The sequence below is a fragment of the Etheostoma spectabile genome, chromosome 16 (assembly GCF_008692095.1).
Source record: "Etheostoma spectabile isolate EspeVRDwgs_2016 chromosome 16, UIUC_Espe_1.0, whole genome shotgun sequence".
NCBI classification, from domain to species: Eukaryota; Metazoa; Chordata; class Actinopteri; order Perciformes; family Percidae; genus Etheostoma; species Etheostoma spectabile.
Genome location: NC_045748.1, coordinates 19,593,415 through 19,613,155, shown reverse-complemented (window position 1 = coordinate 19,613,155; position 19,741 = coordinate 19,593,415). Strand labels below are relative to the sequence as shown.

General features: G+C 38.6%; 3 protein-coding genes across 7 annotated transcripts in view; 1 reads left to right on the top strand and 2 right to left on the bottom strand.

Annotated features, from left to right (window-relative positions):
• Positions 1–99: 99 nt before the first annotated feature.
• On the bottom strand, positions 100–8,544 carry prodha (proline dehydrogenase (oxidase) 1a). The gene is made up of 14 exons (XM_032538822.1): positions 8,115–8,544; positions 7,694–7,902; positions 6,003–6,037; positions 4,930–5,079; positions 4,666–4,730; positions 3,799–3,915; positions 3,536–3,615; positions 3,288–3,369; positions 2,531–2,623; positions 2,193–2,339; positions 1,634–1,809; positions 1,450–1,548; positions 1,065–1,153; positions 100–292 (listed from the first exon to the last, which is right to left on the bottom strand). Exons 1-14 carry the CDS (start codon positions 8,451–8,453, stop codon positions 102–104), a joined length of 1,872 nt encoding a protein of 623 aa, XP_032394713.1. The 5' UTR covers positions 8,454–8,544; the 3' UTR covers positions 100–101.
• sgsm1b (small G protein signaling modulator 1b) overlaps positions 6,955–19,741 on the bottom strand; it is a 26,381-nt gene continuing 13,594 nt past the window's right edge. The window contains exons 26-27 of one of the 2 annotated variants that reach the window (XM_032538821.1): positions 10,103–10,104; positions 6,955–6,966 (exon numbers count right to left, since the gene is read on the bottom strand). The gene's annotated coding sequence lies outside the window, so the exon portion shown is untranslated. Of the gene's footprint in view, positions 6,967–10,102; positions 10,105–15,856; positions 15,868–19,741 lie in introns of those variants that run through there. The other variant, XM_032538820.1, reaches the window with a different exon arrangement.
• srsf9 (serine and arginine rich splicing factor 9) lies at positions 9,466–18,542 on the top strand. Of its 4 annotated transcripts, none has more exons than XM_032538826.1 (5): positions 9,466–9,613; positions 15,354–15,530; positions 15,713–15,924; positions 17,362–17,534; positions 17,625–18,542. In XM_032538826.1, exons 2-5 carry the CDS (start codon positions 15,373–15,375, stop codon positions 17,850–17,852), a joined length of 771 nt encoding a protein of 256 aa, XP_032394717.1. In that variant the 5' UTR covers positions 9,466–9,613; positions 15,354–15,372; the 3' UTR covers positions 17,853–18,542. The 4 variants fall into 4 exon arrangements, with proteins under 4 accessions (XP_032394717.1, XP_032394715.1, XP_032394718.1 ...); XM_032538824.1 differs by having other exon boundaries at positions 9,494–9,613; positions 15,227–15,530; XM_032538827.1 differs by having other exon boundaries at positions 9,496–9,613; positions 15,351–15,530.

Here is a 19,741-nt window from a genome sequence, read left to right as displayed (position 1 = left end):
ACTGTGCAGCCTTACACAAGTCTGTATCTTCTTCTACAAAGAGCAGTTAGAAGGTAAAGATGGTGGAATGCTTACAGACACACTGTAGTTAGTATGTTGACTTAGTATACAGGCTTGTAGAAAATCTGTCCACCAAGCAGCCTGCGTTTCAGCTCCCGCCACAGCAGGCTGCGCTCTCTCTGGGATCCCTTCATGAAGCCACGGTTCTCTTGAGCCCGGCGAGACAGGTAAGGAATGACCTCATTGACTGGGCCATATGGAACATACTTGTAGACTGGGAAACCTGCTTGACCTGTTTTGAACATAGAGCAAGGAGACACGTTTTAAATCAATGCCAACTTTCTCCACCGTGGGGTGGGGAGGCGTTGAGGGGGTGCTGTCTGACTGCATGGCTAACTTTTTTTTTAGAAATGAATTAATGTTTATAAAAATGGGGTTTTGATATTATATATCAAATGATATGGCAAGGTCAAACCAGCCCTGTCATTGTAGTGGAAGAAAGATAAGGGCTATCTACACTACACCATTCCTCTTGAAAAGAAATCATCAGATCATTGCTAAATTGTTTAAACAGCAACATATTTTTTTAAATCAAAGCTCAGTGGCCTTTCCATTAGCATGAGGTCTAAGTGGTAGCTTAGTTGTTAGTCTTCTGTATCTAGCTTGGATAACACATTGAAATAAACTGTTGAAATTGTCAGTCTGAAACCATTACAGTCTGAAATTACAGACTGTTTTAAATTTTTAAATTTAAAAGGCTATTATGCACAGTGGAATACTCATTGTTTTCTTAAATGTGTACACTTAAGTCCCTGCTGAACCAAACTGACAACATCTGGATAAGAACAGTTACGGACATTGAGAAACTGGAGTTGCTTGTTCTCAAGATATCTATAGATTGGATTGATCATTTGTAATTCCAGAGGCCGCTTGAGTGTTAAAATAGCTGTGTGTCGGGACTATGTTTCTGTGGAACTTTTATGGCCTAATGAATATGTGATGTAAGCCTCTGTGATTCCATAACTTAGTGTTTACTTTTAGTATCTGAGCTGAGTACAACATACCTAGCGGGAAGCTGATCTGGTCACACATTCCTAGCAGTTGTCCAAAATAAACTTTATTCTCAGTGGGTAAGAGGCCCATCTCATTCATCCTGAAGAAAAAATAACAGAAAAAACATGAATATGTTAAAGGGATGTTACATAGAAAGAGCTAGAGTGTAGTATTCCACCATTGATTTGGCAATCATGTTGTGTAAATCCTATAACTGCTTTGGAAGGTTGACAAAGACTTACTATCCAAGGCATTAGTTTAAACTATTAGGATTAATCCTTTATGAATAAGAGGTTTTAGGCTTTTGTGTTTGCTCAAACTAAATCTGCAAAGAGCACATGTCAAATAAATGGTCTTTTAAATGTTCATGCAGGCCTGCGGAAAAAAACAACATACTTTTCTAGGGTAAATTTCACTGTGTCCTCATTGTGAGTCGCAACCATGATATTTGCTTTCCTGTTGTGTTCGATCTCCTCCAGCACATACTCCAAACACCTGGACAAACAACAAGGCAGATGGTTAGGATTTAGACATTTTCTGGCTGAGCCATGAAGGGCCTTGATAATAATGCAAAACTTACTTGTGATACATCCTGTTAGTGGCCTCATAATCTGGGTTTATTGGGTCTTCGTAACCAATCTCTTTGGCCCGGTCTCTCTCTTGGTACATGTAGGCTCCGCGCACCAGCTTGGCACCAAAGTACCAGCCCTCCCGTCGTGACAGCTCAACATCCACAGTTACATTGTCATAGGCTTCCTAAAACGTATTAAAAACACAAAAGGACATGACTAAAGCACAGGGTGCCTCTATGGGTACAGAAACAAGACTTAAATGTGTCAAACAAATATTACTATATGGCAAACCATGACTCTTTGAGAGCTACCTGTAATGTCTTCATATAACATACTATACAGCTTTATTGACGGTAAATAGGAGCTTCCTATTGTACACAAACCAAAAGTCAGTTTATGAAAGGTTAGTAACAACAATAAAACCTACATGTTACAAAATGTACAAAACAGTATAAACAAAAAAAAAAGTCATTTTGGTTTTATATTTGGGACAAACAAAGGATTTGGAAGTATAACTAATCAATAGTAAAAGTTGTCATGATTCACTGTAATGAACTGGGGTCTTACCTTGAGGTAACACTGGTAAGTGTTGAAAATGATTGGTTTTTCTCGGTTAAATTTCCTCTGCATTTCCAGAGTCAGTCGACTAATAGCTGGTTGGAAGTATGTCTGCTCGGCATCAACCATTAGCCTCACCCCATTCTCCATGGCATGCTGGTGAAGGTGCACACAGACAAAGATTTTTTTATACAGTTCACATGGCTCTATAAGTGACACATTATTATAATAAACACAATTGACTTCTGATTTTTTTAAATTCCTGGAACCAGATCTGATTGGAATAAATTGGGTTTAGGTTTCTTTATTACCTCAAAAAAAGATTTACTAGATACCCATTTATTTACCTTGGCCAGAACATCCACTCTCTGTAGCATTCTCTTCATCTGCCTCTCCTCCTCGGCTGTAAACTTCTTTAACAAAGGTTCCAGATGGCCTGTCTAAACAACCAACACACAAAACATTGAATCATTGGATTTTGCTTTTTAAAGCCATATTAATGATCAGGATAAACCCGCTTACCATCAGTATGTGACAGGCAGGGTGGAGGTTGGGTGGGTGGGGGTCAGAGTAGAATAAGTGCCACTGACATTGTATCTAGTTTCCTTTTCAAACTGATAGAGTTTCTCAACTCCCATTAATAGCACCACCTACATTAACATGTGTACTAAAGCTTGACTTATATTAAATGTACAGAGCACATTAAGTCCTAAATGATATTATCCTCATCGGAACAAATGTTAACTTGTGGAAGAAGATACACTTCTTGTACAAGCAAGATTTGTGTGAACTTGTTCCCACAATATGATAAAGAAGTCTAAGTTCTAATGGAAAACAAATGTCTTGCTAACATCTATTTTATTCATGTATTTACATCACTATCAAATGCTGTTTTATTTTTGGAAATATGCCCTTTTCTAGATAATATTGAGGCTTTCTGTGTTTATTAGACAGGTCAGAGTGTACAGATAAGATAAGAAATTACCAGACTGATTTACACCAAGGACCACTTACATAGGCAACTGTACTAAACGGCCACACACTGTGCTTTTTTACCTTTCATAATCTGTGCACAGCACCAAATATTTATTGTACATGACTCACCTCAAGGTTTGGCACCATAAGCAGACTGGAGATTTTTGTTGTATCCTCTATTAAACTGTTCCAGTCCAACAGATCAATTGTTCTGGCAATAAGATGTGAGAAACTGTATATGAAAATATGTTAACAGATGCTGTTTTGCTACTGACTAAACAGGGATTCAAGTACCTAATTGTTTTAGAGTAAACAACACAAAAGTATTAATGTGAAGTATTTGTGGTCATCATTTCACTAATGAGTGACTTTCTTACCCTGACAAACCCAGCTTTTCTCCAGTAAACCAATTCTCTATGTCATTCTTGGCTCCAATACCCATCTTCGTCAAACTTTCCTATAAATAAATATTTCAGAGATGAAAAACAAATATGTCAGATGATTATTGTTTTAGCAAAGGACAGTTAAAGTCATGAAGGCTTGGACACAGCTAAACATCTATCTTAGAAATAACTAAATATTAATGGAGGACACAAGTTATGGATTAACATTAATTAGACTTTCTGAAGGCAAAACACACCTTGAGTTGTTCCAGCTCCAGCTTTTGTTCCAAAAGCATCATTTCAGATTTTCCCTGTTGTTCTGCAAGGAAGTTAAAGAACTGTCTCCATTTAACCAGCACTTCTGAAAACTGGAGCTGTTCAAACACAGAACAATGATTTTTGCATATATGATATTGCATTTGAACCATACTGTTAGTTGGACATATCAATATTTTATTCACAGAAAATGACAGATCTTGCTCATTGTCAATTGGCACAGGTTTTCCTTTTTGTCTGAGAAAGTTAAGTCTGTGTGAACTTAGTTTTCCCTTCTGCCTGGATGCACTTTTAGAATTTCCATGAGAAGACTGAAGGCAACTGCTAGAGTTTGTACACAATAATGTGAACCTTTAATCATACTAATCAACTGGCATTGACCCAAAATCATAAAGAGATAAGTAAATGGCTATTGTTTTATTAACCCTTTTCCCTGTAATGAATGATTTATGGTTTGTTAGTGTTCAGTCTAGCAGCACTGGTGTTGCCAATCACACTTTTCTCTTTACAAACTTTATCTTTTCTAACTTTATTATCAACAGTGTTTCCAGTAGAGTGCACAATCCAAAACTGACAACTCACTCATGTCCAATATCAATATTTCAAATGTGCAAGACATTGAATACTGTGAATTCAACTGTCAACTTACTATATTTCGTTGTTTTTTTTTACAGGTTACTACTACTTTTTTACTGTTATAATTTGCATTTGTACCTGCCTCTGGTGATTGCACTATACCTTTTGCTGCTGTAACACATCAAATTACCCCACTGTGGGAATAGTAAAGGATTATCTTGTTTTTATCTACCTAACTTCTGTAATATTAACTTGAATTAAGTTTAACTTACAAGAAACTGTGGGCGTCCAAGAGCAGTCATTTTGATAGCAGAAAATCCATCTGCTGAGGCTCCTCCTGAAATTACACATTTTATTTCACCTGATGTGGTATAACTCTCCACTCATTTTATTGGGTGTAATTCAACACTATCATTTATGCTGCAAATTTACTTTATTTTTTCACAATAGTTTTAGTGTTTATATAGCCATTGTTCTAACAGCCAAACTTACATATTATATTTCTTAATGGCTTCCTCAGAAACATTACTACTTACCAGAGGCTCTAATGCAGTTTATGAATGTCTCCATTTGGTTGTCACATTTGGACTCATCTGCATAGAAGTAAGTACGAGCACTAATGACCCCTCCACGCCTGTCCCCGAACTGACGATGGGCTTTGTACTTCTTCTCACGATGATCAGCATCTGGAATAAAGAGAAGGTCACGTTAGCTGCTTGACATGTAAAAGAATTTTCATAACCAACCTAAAGCTTTTTTTTCCCTCCACATATTTTTTTTAAAATAATTGTTAGCTCACTTGGAGTTAGTTGTCTCCATCACATTTCCATAACTGAGATCATGTAAACCATAATATTCAAAAATCATAATAATAAAAAAACACATCTTCAGAGACAATATTAAGATTTTTAAGTTATTAAAAGTAGGTTTTCTGTTCTACAGCTTGACTGTGTAATCATCATAATTATTTTAATCCTCCAATCTTTTGTGTTGAGTACTGTATATTTATGGATTTATGTATTAATACCACAATAAATATATCACAAGCAAAATTATTTAACATTTACAGTTTATTAATGATTCTTTTAGAAATTAATGAACTTGAAATGTCTGTCCAAACATGCATTTCATCATGAGTGATATGGAAGTACTACTACTATTATTAATATTACTGCCAGATTGATACTAAGAATATGTATTAAGGAATTCCTCTTCCTTACTGATAGATCAATGTTGATTATAACATCAGACTTTGAAACAAGACCAGAGAAAGCACTAGTAGGTGAATGACATAGTTTCTTTCATTAAACCAGTAACATGAACCAAGTGTCTTCTTTCTGTCTCCACTGAACTGGACATGTCAGACCCAACTGAATCCAGATATAACCAGTACTTTCCAGGCTAGACCACATGGCCGCATGACTAGACATACCAACACTGACACTCGACTAGACCTGTGTTGCATTCAGGCCAAGCTGAAGCAAATAAAGAGCAAAGGAAATAAGTTGTTCAGTCTTGCCAGTTGCTAACTGTACAGCAGTTATTTAGTAGAAGTGTAAATTGAACATTTACCATACATTGCATATAATAAAACAACTGATACACAAACCTGGACTTTCTTTCTCTGCTTCAGAAACACATGAACTGAAAAAGAAGGTATGGGAATTAGAATATAACAGCAAAACAATGCCTCTCCATACAACGGTTTACTTTTCAACACAACAAATTATTATCTAAAAACGAGATTATAGCATCTATATTTTCACTCATCTTTTCTAACTTCTCATGTCACTTACATTGTTTTAAATCAGTTAATCAAGCAGACAGTGTGCCAATGGTAAACATGGGAAGGGCTAAAGATTGATTTACTGTGATCTAAGAATACAGGAGGAGAAGGAAAAGAGTTGTTTAGGAAAGGCAAATTTATTTTTAACCAGTCTTTAACCAGCTGTGTCTTTTTTTTACAGTTAGGATAATGTCAGGCCTTTCTAGACATGTTGTGAAATGACATCAGGAAACAAACAAAACTACTGTGTTCACTGTAATGTCTTCTTCATGTAACTATCAGTCTTTTTTTTCTGCAAATTTAAATTTGGATTGTGTATGTTTGTGCTTAGTTTGACAATCCTTGGTTCAGAAAAAAACTATTTCCTTATTTCCTCCTCTGAACATTGCGTAACACTTTTGTGTGTGTTCCCTATGAAGTGATCCAGCACATTCTTTAAAGGCTGGCAGCCTTTTCAGGCGGTACATTCCCCAGCTGAATAACCAGCTCAACCAATCAGAGCAGAGGGGTCTGTTCTAGCCAACCAATAGGACAGGCACTTTTTTGCTACTAGGTATAAGTCCAATCTGTTTACAGTCTGTTTATGTGGAGGAAACATACTGTTTGTTGCGTGACTCAAATTAAATTTGATAAGAAACATAACAGAAGCCAGACCTGAAGAGATAAGTTAAGAATTAACAGTATCAAACTATAGTTTACTGAATGCTGTAATGGTATATAAATAAAGGAGTCAAAAGATCATTTGCTGAGACAAAAGGTCTAAATGAACAAGTCAAAAGATACTTTGCTGAGACAACATGTAATTCAGACAACGGGGAGAGAAATAAATTTACAGACTTGCACTAAAGCGGGCTGACTTTTAACATTGTATTTCAAATATCAGTGCCATATCTTTTGAACACTGAAATTAACCTTAGCAGTTGGGGGACCAAGGACAAACTGACCTGTTTGGGCATAACGTCACTGTAATATGTACTCCACAGTCACAGAGCCATGGATGCACTTAACGTGCCCAATAACCTTTAATAAAAATGTTTGGTGTAAAGGCCATGACTAAAATTAAGTCTAGCAGTTATACTTAGTTATTTCACTATTAAATAACTTAACGCTGATTAATTATAATAATGCCTCAGTAAATTAATTATTGATATAAATAGAGTAATTGCAACAATTTTTTTCTGTAATTATGCTTTCTAGTGTGCAGCTCCTTTGACAACCATGCATGCAGAGGGGCAGGGTTCTCTTCAAGTTTCCCAGGTTTTTCCTTGACTTTAAAAGAGCATGGGCGGGATCAGGAACATTATTGTTGTGGAGCATGTGATGCTGGGTTATACAAATAAGCCTCACTCAACAGGCCTTGCTAGTTTAGTATGTTACGTAACTCATAAATTAACTCTGCTTGGTTTAAAAAAGCAGTACAACATTTCTATGTAAACCACACATCTTTATAAGAAAAGAGCCTATGTTGTAGCCTTTATTAATCTCCTGGTAATTCTGTTCAACACATTACTTACTCCATTTCCTTGTTCTCTGCCTCCTCTTGTGTCAAGTCCTCTTCAACACTATAGTCCAAAACTGCCCCCACACCAAAGGCCTGATTCTTCTGAATTAAAGGTTTGATGGAGTTGTGGTCTTCCCCTGCCACAAACTGACCATAGAAGGTCATCTTCATCAGCTTCTCAAATATCCACTGGCCAAACACCTTCTTACTCAGATCCATCAACTGAAAGCAAAGCAAGGACAAAAAAGTTATTATATCTCAGTGGTTAATATTTATATAATAGCCTAGTTCATATATGACTAAATGTTACGGACTTGCATATTCACTTAGTTATTACGCAGTTGTAACTTTACAACTCGACTCATCAAAAAAACAATCCTCGTTCTTAAATCAAAAGGCTTACTAAACTTAACTTTTAAACAACATCAACTCACCTCTTTGTTCTTTTCAACTAGGATGTCAATTGTACAAAGCTTGAAGACCAGCAGACTTCGAAGCAGTTCAATGTTTCCCTTGCTTTTGTAGGCTTCCTGAGTGTTGTCGAAGTCGATGTGGATTTTTTTTAACTGCGTGTTTTTAACGTTTTTGGTCTGGCTGATGAGTTCAAGCGGCACAGCTTCCACCACGGTGCACCCATCAATCTGTGGCTCTTTCTCTTTTTGGCTCTTGGTGGATGCCACTGTTAACCGACATCTTCCAGGTGAAATGCGTATTTTCCTGACATTTCCCGGGTTTGCCCGAACAAGAGATGCTAAAAGCTTAGTGTACGACATAGTTTCCTGTTCTTCTGTTGAACACAACTGCCTACAAACCACGACTTTCCACCTCGCCGTGGCCTCGTTACGGTGTTGCCTGTGCAGCGCGTGCTGGGCGGTTATATTAAAAGTCATCTCGCACCGGGGGTGGTGCCTCATACATCACATGTTAGCTACATCACGCTGCGCGCGTACTCATGGCTGCAAGTGCGCGTTCTCGCGTTTGACTTCAAACCCCCTTGCAAACCACGACGAGATTATAGTTTCGTTAACGGTCTTCACAAAAATGCTTAGGTTTATGTTAAATTTAAACTCTTAACGTATCCTCACGTAAATACCCGGATTGGTTGGTTGCAATGTCTACTAAGCAAGCAAGGAAGGAATTGGCGACCACGTTTATTTATATAGTTATAGCACATTTCACTCAAATATGTATCAAATTATGTCCAGTCTTTTGTGCCTGAATCCTGCATGGACTCCTGTGAACATAGCCTTATTCATTCATCAATATTTGTATGTGCATTTAGACAAATAGACACATAGACAAAGATGAATAGATTGAATAGATGTAGCCTACATATGTATGTATTAACAGACTGTACATATGTTCACTCATCCAGATATCCAGTGCAGATGTCTAGGGGTTGCTGTGTTTTACTGCTCTATTTCAATTTGTATTATTATCTTGGTCTGGTTCTTTACCTCTCCTATGTTGTTCTTGCTGTTGCTGCTATGACATCTGCATTGATAAAAGTTAATCTTATTCAATTTAATTTTTATCTGTTCAAACCCAAGACTGCATGAGTCATGGCTGAACCCTTACATGGAATGAAAACAGATGCTTTGTGAATTGTTGTATACACTTTTCCTCTACATATTTGTTAAGTTTGAAAAATGGGATCTTTACAATAATTTAAAACAAAGTCCTTTTAGGTTTAAACAATAGACCGTAAATATTACGGTCTATGGTTTGTACCAGAGAAAGCAAAACATGAATATGTTACTTTCCTATCCGATGGGAGGCAGCAGTGTGATAACCCTCACTACTGTCTGCCGGAAATGCAAAGTGGTTAGAAGAAGCCACAGCAAGCTGCTTGCTGTTGCTAACACGGAGGCAGCGCAGTGTGTTGAAGTGTTATCATTAAATCTACAAAAGGAGGCGTCCTTGTTTTTTAAAGGTAATCGCTCTTTGGTAATTTAAGTGCTTTTAATTGCATGGATTTAATGTGTACTGAACAGTTATTTGTATCTTCAAATCTGAGAAATATTGGTGCATTGTAACGTTAGCTAAAACAGACGCTCGTCAACCCATCTAGCTGACCTTATCAACAAAGATAACGCTAGCTGCGTCTCGGCTAACGACGTTAGGCTAACTTTCAAGCTACAAATATCAAGCAGAACCATCCTATTAATGTATTATATTACGTTATTGCTTACTAAGGGTGTAGTAGGTACGTCGTTGCAAAAACTGTTTGTAAGACAAGCAGCCTTGTTAACTGTTGTTAACTTTAACCGACGCTAGCTTAAGTAAGCTAGGCAGTTGCAGGCTAACGTAGTTTAATCGTAGCCTTAACACAGTTTTAAAGGCTAGCTACGGTTAATAACTGGTAACCGTCTTCGTTTGCTCCCTTAAAACTAGGCAACGGTAACATAAATAACGTTATTACAACTACAGTGTTAACCAGGAGATCTCAGGATTGTAGTTAACGTATTAATACAATCAATTATAGACTTCTCAAAATTATCTAATGTTCAACTGGCAGGCAACTATCTAACTTAACAGGTTTGGTTGGTTCACCAACTGCCAACTGTTGCTTTGTCATACGCAAATTTCAAGGACCGGTGTTGTGTCGAAGACTGTTCCCCCGTCAGTATGTGTTATTCCCCTAATTTAACCTGAACCAAACCTAATCCCTAACCACGGGGGGGTCCAATATTATTTTATTAACGTGATACATGGGTAATATTGTTTTTTTGTGTAAATGAAATGCCCTTGCTCGTTCACCACGGTTAACGTAATACTAATATAGCCCGTTGTCTGTCGAGTGTTCACAAAAAACACCTGCACATTGTATTGAAACGAAGCAGCCCTGCCATAAAAACATTTGTTATAGTTAAATCTTAATTTGTTGGGACATTATATTTTATATATATTATAATGATTAAAATTTATGTTAAAATGTAAGGCTACTAGTTAGGTGTGCATTACATTGTACATTTTGTAAATGAGGTGTATAACATGTCAAAATATAACTACTTTTTCATAGCACTAGCAAGCTTGTACATGTTTTAATTTACCACACTGGAAGGCTGGTAGATGTTTAAGTAAATACTCACAGGTGACACATTAAAGGTAATACTTGAACAAATGAGTTGAGTACCAGAACACATGTAGATGCTTGCCAATAGGGAACATAATGATGAACACAAGTGAATAATTTGCCAGGGCTTTTACAGTCACCAGATCTCAACCCAACTGACAACCTATGAGCAGAGTTTGTACAAAGTCTTGAAACTTTGGAAAATGCTTAAGTACTCATATTATGCTTTTTGGCTTTTCCCTTTCCTTTATAGAGCTCAATAGTCCAGCCCACAGCGGGTTACGGAAGTAAAAATACAATGTAATTTCTCCAATAACAATTGGAGTATAAGCCATAAAATCGTAACCATCAATGGTAAACTTAAAACCACCTACGACATGACTAAGCGATTGTATATCCTCAAATAGATGCCAAAAGTTCATGGGGCACTAGGGCTGAATGATTAATCGCATTTGCAATGATACCGCAATATGTTAAAATCATAGACAGTTAAAGAAGTGGACCAACAGATCCTGTTGTTCTGTACAGAGACCAGTGAAGGAAAAATAGAAGCACTTTTCGGTGATGAAACTGTGTGAGAACTTCTCCTGGCAATACGATGATTGGTTGACTATGCAACGGTAAGTTGCGTGGTTATGACGCAATCTTTAGCCTATTTTTTACAAAAAACGTCTGCTACGGAGCCATAACGTGAGCTACAAGGTAATGGAGCCTTTCATACATTGTCATGTTTCTTTAGAAATAAGCAATGGACAAATAGTCTTGAAATGCTTCAGATGTGAAGTTAGTCACTGTCAAAGTGGCGCCAAAATGAATGGCAGTCAGTGGGATGCTAACTGCAGTTGACGGCTTCGTAGCATTAAAATGGCACCATAGGGACCTTTGCTTAGAGAGAAGAGGTTCACCCCCTTGGTTAAAATGCAATTTCCTAATTGCAAAAACTGCGATTTGGTCACGTGACTCGCATGGGCAAATTAATGCTAGTCTGCACTCCACAGAGAAAGCATCAACTTGGCATGCTAACACTACGCCGTACCTTGAGCAGATTTCTGTCATTCAAACCACTCCGAGTTTTAGTTTAAAACTTTTACAGCTGTTTTAATTAAGTAAAGATTTAGCATATATATATATATATATATATATATATATATATATATATCTATGCAGTTAATGGACACAGGCATGGAGAGGCTTGATTAGCAACAATTAGCGCTAATTAGTGGTTAGCTCTGATTAGCTAGCTCCGTTATAACTATATGGAACGGTGGAGACTGCCACGGAGAGGGGTGTCACTCCCTGATGTTAGTCGGCCACAGATTTGAGTCACGCATGCTAAGATTTAAGCGGTTTACAGCATAACGTGTCATACTGAAATTTGTAAAATCCATGAAATAATAAACTTTTGTCATTACAAACAATAACAGAAGATGGTAATCATTTCAAAAATGGTTTAGCTATCTATGATTTATTGCTAATGTCATCTTAAAATGCCATTCCACTGACAACCTTGTGATGTGTTTGACTGCTAACTTGTAGCCAGCAGTGAAGAAACTTTTTAAGTAGGTCCATTTTTATTCTGTATTGATATTAAAGAAGTCTCTCGTTAGTATCTTGTAGGCTACTTGTCGCAAACTGAAATCTGCACTCGACTTACATCGGGGAGTGACAAGGGGTAACAACCAGACTCTGATAAATGACGGGGAGCTTTCACAGTAGGGTACCGGCGGTGTTTCAACGGTTTATTTGTACAGTTAATCCCATGGCAAGATAATGTCATGCATGCAGCACACAAAGTCATGAGGGGAAGGGACTGGAGGCAGCTCCTCTGTGTGCGCTGTTAAAACGTGTGTGTGTGTGTGTGTGTGTGTGTGTGTGTGTGTGTGTGGTAAAGTTCAAAGACACTGTATGTTGGCATGTTTATTACAGTAAATAATGTAAAGACTAAATGTGGTAAAGCCACATATTTGTTTTTAGATTTTTGCAATCTGCACTTTAGTTTGTATGATTTGTTCTTGACTTTCAGATGAATGTTTACACCAGGCTTGGTCAGTGCTCATTATACTACTGTGATTGAAGTAGTTTAATAAAAGCTGTCATTCATATAAATTCATGCATCACCTAATTTCATCATCACTGCAGGCCTGACCTCCAGGAAAGAACATTTTGTTTAATCTATCTAATGTTGTGTTGTTCATACTATACAATTATTCATTGCTTGTCTTTGTTGAATAATACAGAAGACAAAGAGCTCAAAAAAAATAATCACAAAACATTAAATTGCAATTGCAATTTTAGTGGAAAAAAATTGCAATTAGATTATTTTCCAAAATAGTTCAGCCCCATGGGGCACCAACCTTGTTTTGAGATAAATGTCTCATTTGCAATGTCTTGGATAAGTTCTTCATCACCCACAATTCCACAGTGATGCTTGTGATTGGTGGAACTCATGCTGGTGAGGAGGAGGAGCTGTCGGTACCGGATTTATGCTGCCTGCACGATCCATCATGCGCAAGATGATAATCCTGTTTTACAAGGATTTACAACACTGCAGGAATCCCGATCGGTTCCACATTTCTGCCGTTAGCCTTTCCTGAGAAGCTAACATTAATTTAGCTAATAGCTAATTCGGCTAACCGCTAACAGACAGCTGGATTCAGTCTAGAATAACATTAACTCAAACTAAACACAGGGAAAAGCAGGCTACAGCTGACATAACAGCTGTTATATACACTCACCTACAGGATTATTAGGAACACCATACTAATAGTGTGTTTGACCCCCTTTTGCCTTAATTCTACGTGGCATTGATTCAGCAAGGTGCTGAAAGCATTCTTTAGAAATGTTGGCCCATATTGATTGGATAGCATCTTGCAGTTGATGGAGATTTGTGGGATGCACATCAAGGGCACGAAGCTCCCGTTCCACCACATCCCAAAGATGGTCTATTGGTGGATATCTGGTGACTGGGGGGGCCATTTTAGTACAGTGAACTCATTGTCATGTTCAAGAAACCAATTTGAAATAATTCGAGCTTTATGACATGGTGCATTATCCTGCTGGAAGTAGCCATCAGAGGATGGGTACATGGTGGCCATAAAGGGATGGACATGGTCAGAAACAATGCTCAGGTAGGCCGTGGCCTTTAAACAATGCCCAATTGGCACTAAGGGGCCTAAAGTATGCCAAGAAAACATCCCCCACACCATTACACCACCACCACCAGCCTGCACAGTGGTAACAAGGCATGATGGATCCATGTTCTCCTTCTGTTTACGCCAAGTTCTGACTCTACCATCTGAATGTCTCAACAGAAATCGAGACTCATCAGACCAGGCAGCATTTTTCCAGTCTTCAACTGTCCAATTTTGGTGAGCGCTTGCAAATTGTAGCCTCTTTTCCCTATTTGTAGAGAAGATGAGTGGTACCCGGTAGGGTCTTCTTCTGTTGTAGCCCATCCGCCTCAAGGTTGTGCGTGTTGTGGCTTTACAAATGCTTTGCTGCATACCTCGGTTGTAACGAGTGGTTATTTCAGTCAAAGTTGCTCTTCTATCAGCTTGAATCAGTTGGCCCATTCTCCTCTGACCTCTAGCATCAACAAGGCATTTTCGCCCACAGGACTGCCGCATACCGGATGTTTTTCCCTTTTCACACCATTCTTTGTAAACCCTAGAAATGGTTGTGCGTAGAAATCCCAGTAACTAAGCAGATTGTGAAATACTCAGACCAACCCGTCAGGCACCAACAACCATGCCACGCTCAGAACTTCTTTCCATTTCTTTCCCATTCTGACATTCAGTTTGGAGTTCAGGAGATTGTCTTGACCAGGACCACACCCCTAAATGCATTGAAGCAACTGCCATGTGATTGGTTGATTAGATAATTGCATTGATAAGAAATTGAACAGGTGTTCCTAATAATCCTTTAGGTGAGTGTATGTTAAGTGTTATTTTCAGGTTTTATTTTGAGGGTCTTTTAAAGTTATTACATGCTGTCTCACCTAGCGATTAGTTGAATTAGCTGTTGGCTAAACAAACATTAGCTTCCTTTATTCAGTGGTGCGCGGTGGTTATTGGGATGAGTAGTTCCTTCTCTCTATAATGAAAATATGTACACAGTCTTGTACCTTTTCACTATTTTTGGATTTTCTGTTAGTTTTTTCACTCAAAATTATATGTTGTATGCTTTTGAGTCACGTCGTATATGTTTTTGAGTTTAAGAATTTGGGCTGGGAGATTTGTGGTTTTGTAACACTTTTGACGGGGGGGCGCTAGTAAGAAAAAATTACATAAGTGGGTTTCATTTTTATAAAAATATATCAATCCAGATTGATGTATTGTTACACCCCTATTCATTACCCTGTGTTTTTAAGTTTTCAGGCTTTGCTCCGAGGGCCTGTGCTGTGTTTTGAACTTGTTTTCCACTATCACGGCTGCATCCCTGGTTTTGAGTTTTACTCTTGTCTGAATTAAGGAATTGGAGGCGGATGGACTAAGTTTTGGATTGGAACTAGGATTAAGATAAAGACATCTTCCGCAGATTTTTCTGAAAGAAAGAAGTGATCTTAAAGTCTCCAGGTGCCCCCATTCTGTGTCAGCAGTGCTACTTACTCAACCACCATGTCGGATGGCCGGATCTATGTGGGGAATCTTCCTGTGGATGTCCAGGAGAGAGACATTGAGGATCTCTTCTACAAATATGGAAAAATCCGTGACATTGAATTGAAGAACAATAGAGGCACTATCCCTTTTGCCTTCGTCCGATTTGAAGACCCACGGTGAGTTTTATGGATGGTCTTTGGCAAGTCCAATCACATTGCGCTTGTTGGATGCCTTAAGTTTGACAATATCATCTCCAGTGACCGACAGCAGGAAATGGATGGAGACGGAATTTCCAGGTCTATGTCCACTAGTGAAACAAGCGTACTTTGGTAAGGAGTTCTTTGCTCTCTTCTCTTAGGGATGCAGATGATGCTGTCTATGGAAGAAATGGATATGGATATGGAGACTCCAAGCTGCGTGTGGAGTATCCTAGATCCGCTGGTGCTAAATTTGGTCCTATGGGAGGTGGTGGTGGAGGAGACGGAGGTGGACGTGGTGGAGGAGGAGGAGGACCTAGGGGAAGATTTGGACCACCAACCAGAAGATCTGAATTCCGGGTCATAGTGACTGGTAGGTGGACGTCATGAGTCATATCCAGTTCATATTTCTCTCTTTCACTGCAGCCTGGAGGTCAAGGGATTGATAGCATGGTGGACGTAAGAGTAATAGGCAGATACGTTTCTCTCTCTCTCTCATGGCGGATTGGAAGACAAGGGGACTAGTAGAGGATGTAAGAGTCCTAGGCAGATATGTCTCTTTTCCTCATGGCGGACCGAAGGACAAGGGACTAGTAGAGAATGTCATGAGTCATAGGCAGATATGTCTCTCTCCCTCATGGCGGACTGGAGGACAAGGGGACTAGTAGAGGACCTCATGGGTCATAGACAAATATCTCTCTCGCTTGGCGGACCGGATGAGAAGGGGACTTAGGACATCATAAGTCATAGGCAGATATTTTTCTCTCTCTCATGGCGGATTGGAAGACAAGGGGACTAGTAGAGGATGTAAGAGTCCTAGGCAGATATGTCTCTTTTCCTCATGGCGGACCGAAGGACAAGGGACTAGTAGAGAATGTCATTAGACATAGGCAAATATTTTTCTCTCTCATTGCGGACTGGATGACAAGGGGACGAGTAGAGGATGTCATTGGTCGTAGACAGATATCTCTCTCGCTTGGCGGACCGGATGAGAAGGGGACTTAGGACATCATAAGTCATAGACAGATATGTTTCTCTCTTTCATGGCGGATTGGAGGACAAGGGGACTAGTAGAGGACGTCATGGGTCGTAGGCAGATATGTCTCTCTCGCTTGGCGGACCGGATGAGAAGGGGACTTAGGACATCACGAGTCATAGGCAGATATGTTTCTCTCTTTCATGGCGGACTGGAGGACAAGGGGACTAGTAGAGGACGCCATGAGTCGTAGGCATATATGTCTCTCTCTCTCTCTCTCATGGCCGACTGGAAGTCAAGGAGACTAAGTGGATGAGGTCAAGTCAGCTCCTTAAGTCCTTGAAAAAAAACAACAGTAAAACCGGTCATTTTGGCTGCATAATCCCAAACACCAACTATAGTGACTGGTAGGTGTGATTTTTGTATATCCTTATTTGTCGTATGCTACATTTATTTCATGTTTACACAAACATGTTTTACAAGCTGTAGAATTAGACTGCTTATCTAAGACCAACCCCTTAAAGTATAAGATTTATATAGTTGCCTGACTTGACCGGTCATACTAGAGCAGATTTCTGGAACTACAACACTGGGGTTATGGTCTAAACATATTGGGTTCACTGAAACATTCATCCAATAATTTAATGTGAGCTTTTAAATTTCAATTGTTAATAAAACATGTATTTAAACCTATTAGTAAAGGTGTTGTTTACCTCAACAGTTCTAGACTTTGGCCAAAAACGTAACTTGTCCCTGCAATGATTTGAAAGTGCTAGGTAATTTTAGGAAGGAAGTTTTATCCCCATCACATATCACACATTTTTCTCATTCCAGGGTTACCACCCACTGGGAGCTGGCAGGATCTGAAGGATCATATGCGTGAGGCAGGAGATGTTTGTTTTGCAGATGTGCAGCGTGATGGAGAGGGCGTGGTGGAATTTCTCCGTAGAGAGGACATGGAGTATGCATTACGCAGACTGGATCGAACGGAGTTCCGCTCTCATCAAGTGAGTTTCAGTGCTAATGAGATTCAATTGTCCCTTTTCCTTTTAGAGGATGAAAACAACAAATGGCCTATATACTTTATCTTTTTACAGGGTGAGACTGCTTACATCCGCGTCTATGAGGAGAGGGGCACTCCCAACTGGAATCGGTCACGTTCCCGATCCAGATCCAGAGGTCGCTATTCACCTCCTTACCATAACAGAGGATCCCCTCCTCCACGCTACCAGTCGCCTCCACGTCATGCTATGTCGCGCCATAGTCCACCCCCCAGGAGGCACCCTCCCCAGCACCATAGCCCCCCGCCACGCCATTACCGGTAGAATAACCCGCCAGTTATAGAGGATTTGGGGAAAATGTTTTGTAATTCTACTTTTTTTCTTTTTTTTTAAACCCCAGGCCTCTTTGTAGGATACATCGTTGTTCTTTCTTGCTACATACATTCCATGGTCATGATACCTGAACAACCCCGTCTTCTCCTCACGGCCTTAAAGCTTTTTTCTTTCTAACACCCATGTGTGTTATCTGGAATTGGGATTTTCTTTTTTTAATTCTTTTTTTTTTTTGTGAATTAAGTGGATTTGATTATCATAACAAATTAAGAGGTTTCTTTTATAAAGAAATCGTGGGTTGTGAATGATTTCATACCTTGACAGGAATTGCAATGGTATTGTCCAAATCTAATTATTTACACAATTCTTCAGCCATCAGGATAAAGGTCAAACTGCTTCTTAAAACTTGACATGATTTTCACTATTGTATGTTGTATTTCTGTAGCTTTAAGTATGACGTTTTTGCCAATCCAAGAACCTGTGAAGCTAATCAATATCCTACTATGATTTAAAACATAAAATTAGTGAGCCTTTTAGAGTAGTGACACAAGTCGACTGTGATTCTTGCCTGTCAAGATTATATTTTTAATGTGTGAACCTCTGACCAAGGTGGCCTGTAGGTGGACTATAATTTGTATGCATCTCTAGTTTTTTTTCTTTACCAATAAATGCAAACTTTTACTGGCTGTTCCATTCATTGTTCCAAAGATTTGTCTAATTTTGATTAAGGCAAGCGGTAAATTACTTGAATAGTAAGCTATCAGAACACTCAAATAATATGGTCTGTGAACATACAGTATATCTGAAATGTAGCATTTTTAACATTGATTTAAGATACAGTGTAGTGTGATAGAAATGTTACCCTGTTGAAGCCATGACAAGTTTCTGAGTTGAGCAGAAGCTAGTATCAGGTTATGATATTCTCTCTGTTCTGCTAGACATTATATGAGCTGTGGTGGTCCTTCCACCACAGATCATAAAGGGGGTCTTTCTCAAGCTTAACTTTGGAATGAATTTTTGTAGAGAATAAGGACTGTTGTTAAAATCACACGAGGAAGGGATCTCTTTATCTCCACAGATAAGAAATAAGTAACCGCTACCAAAAACTTTTACAATGTACAGGAACAAAAACCTATCCTTTAAAGGCCAAGTGACTTTAAATAAGGCACCAACATATACTAACTTATGTATGAAAGTGTGTTGAAGTATACATGAGGCACATGGAATGCAAAATATAAGATTTTTAATACGCAATAAATAAATTATACCAGGTGACAATTTGTGAAGACAGACAAAAAATAAAATATTTATTTCCAATGTAATTTCACTGGAATTGTACCCCGTACGATTTCATGTGACAAATCAAATTTGATATTTTTATCTTTCTGTTCATTATAATCTGTTAAGCTCATATACAGACATTGTATTGCATTTAATAAATATGTATGAGCTTAGTTTCTTTTTGACACATATACAGTATTCTTCTGACAACAAACAGCAATACACAAACAGCAATAATCCATGTTGGCATGTTATGTTGACACATTAGCAGTGATAACAAAACTCTGGTATTTAAGCCACAGTGAACCAAACGCGTGTGTTTTGGCTATAACTGAGTGGCACCAATAAACCGTATTTTCTCACATACGTATGCTGTTATCTAGCCATGTAGATAGTTTTGTTTGTTTCTGCTGAGATTTTAGGATATCCATCTGAAATGGATGGACTATGAGACTTTATTTGGCCAAATCTATTAACATCAAGGTCTCCGGCCATTACTGTCTGACTCCGTGGCAGAAACCCTCATACATGCTTTTATTACCTCCGGTTTGATCTATTGCAATGGAGTCCTGTCTGGGGTCCCCAGCAAAACCCTAGAC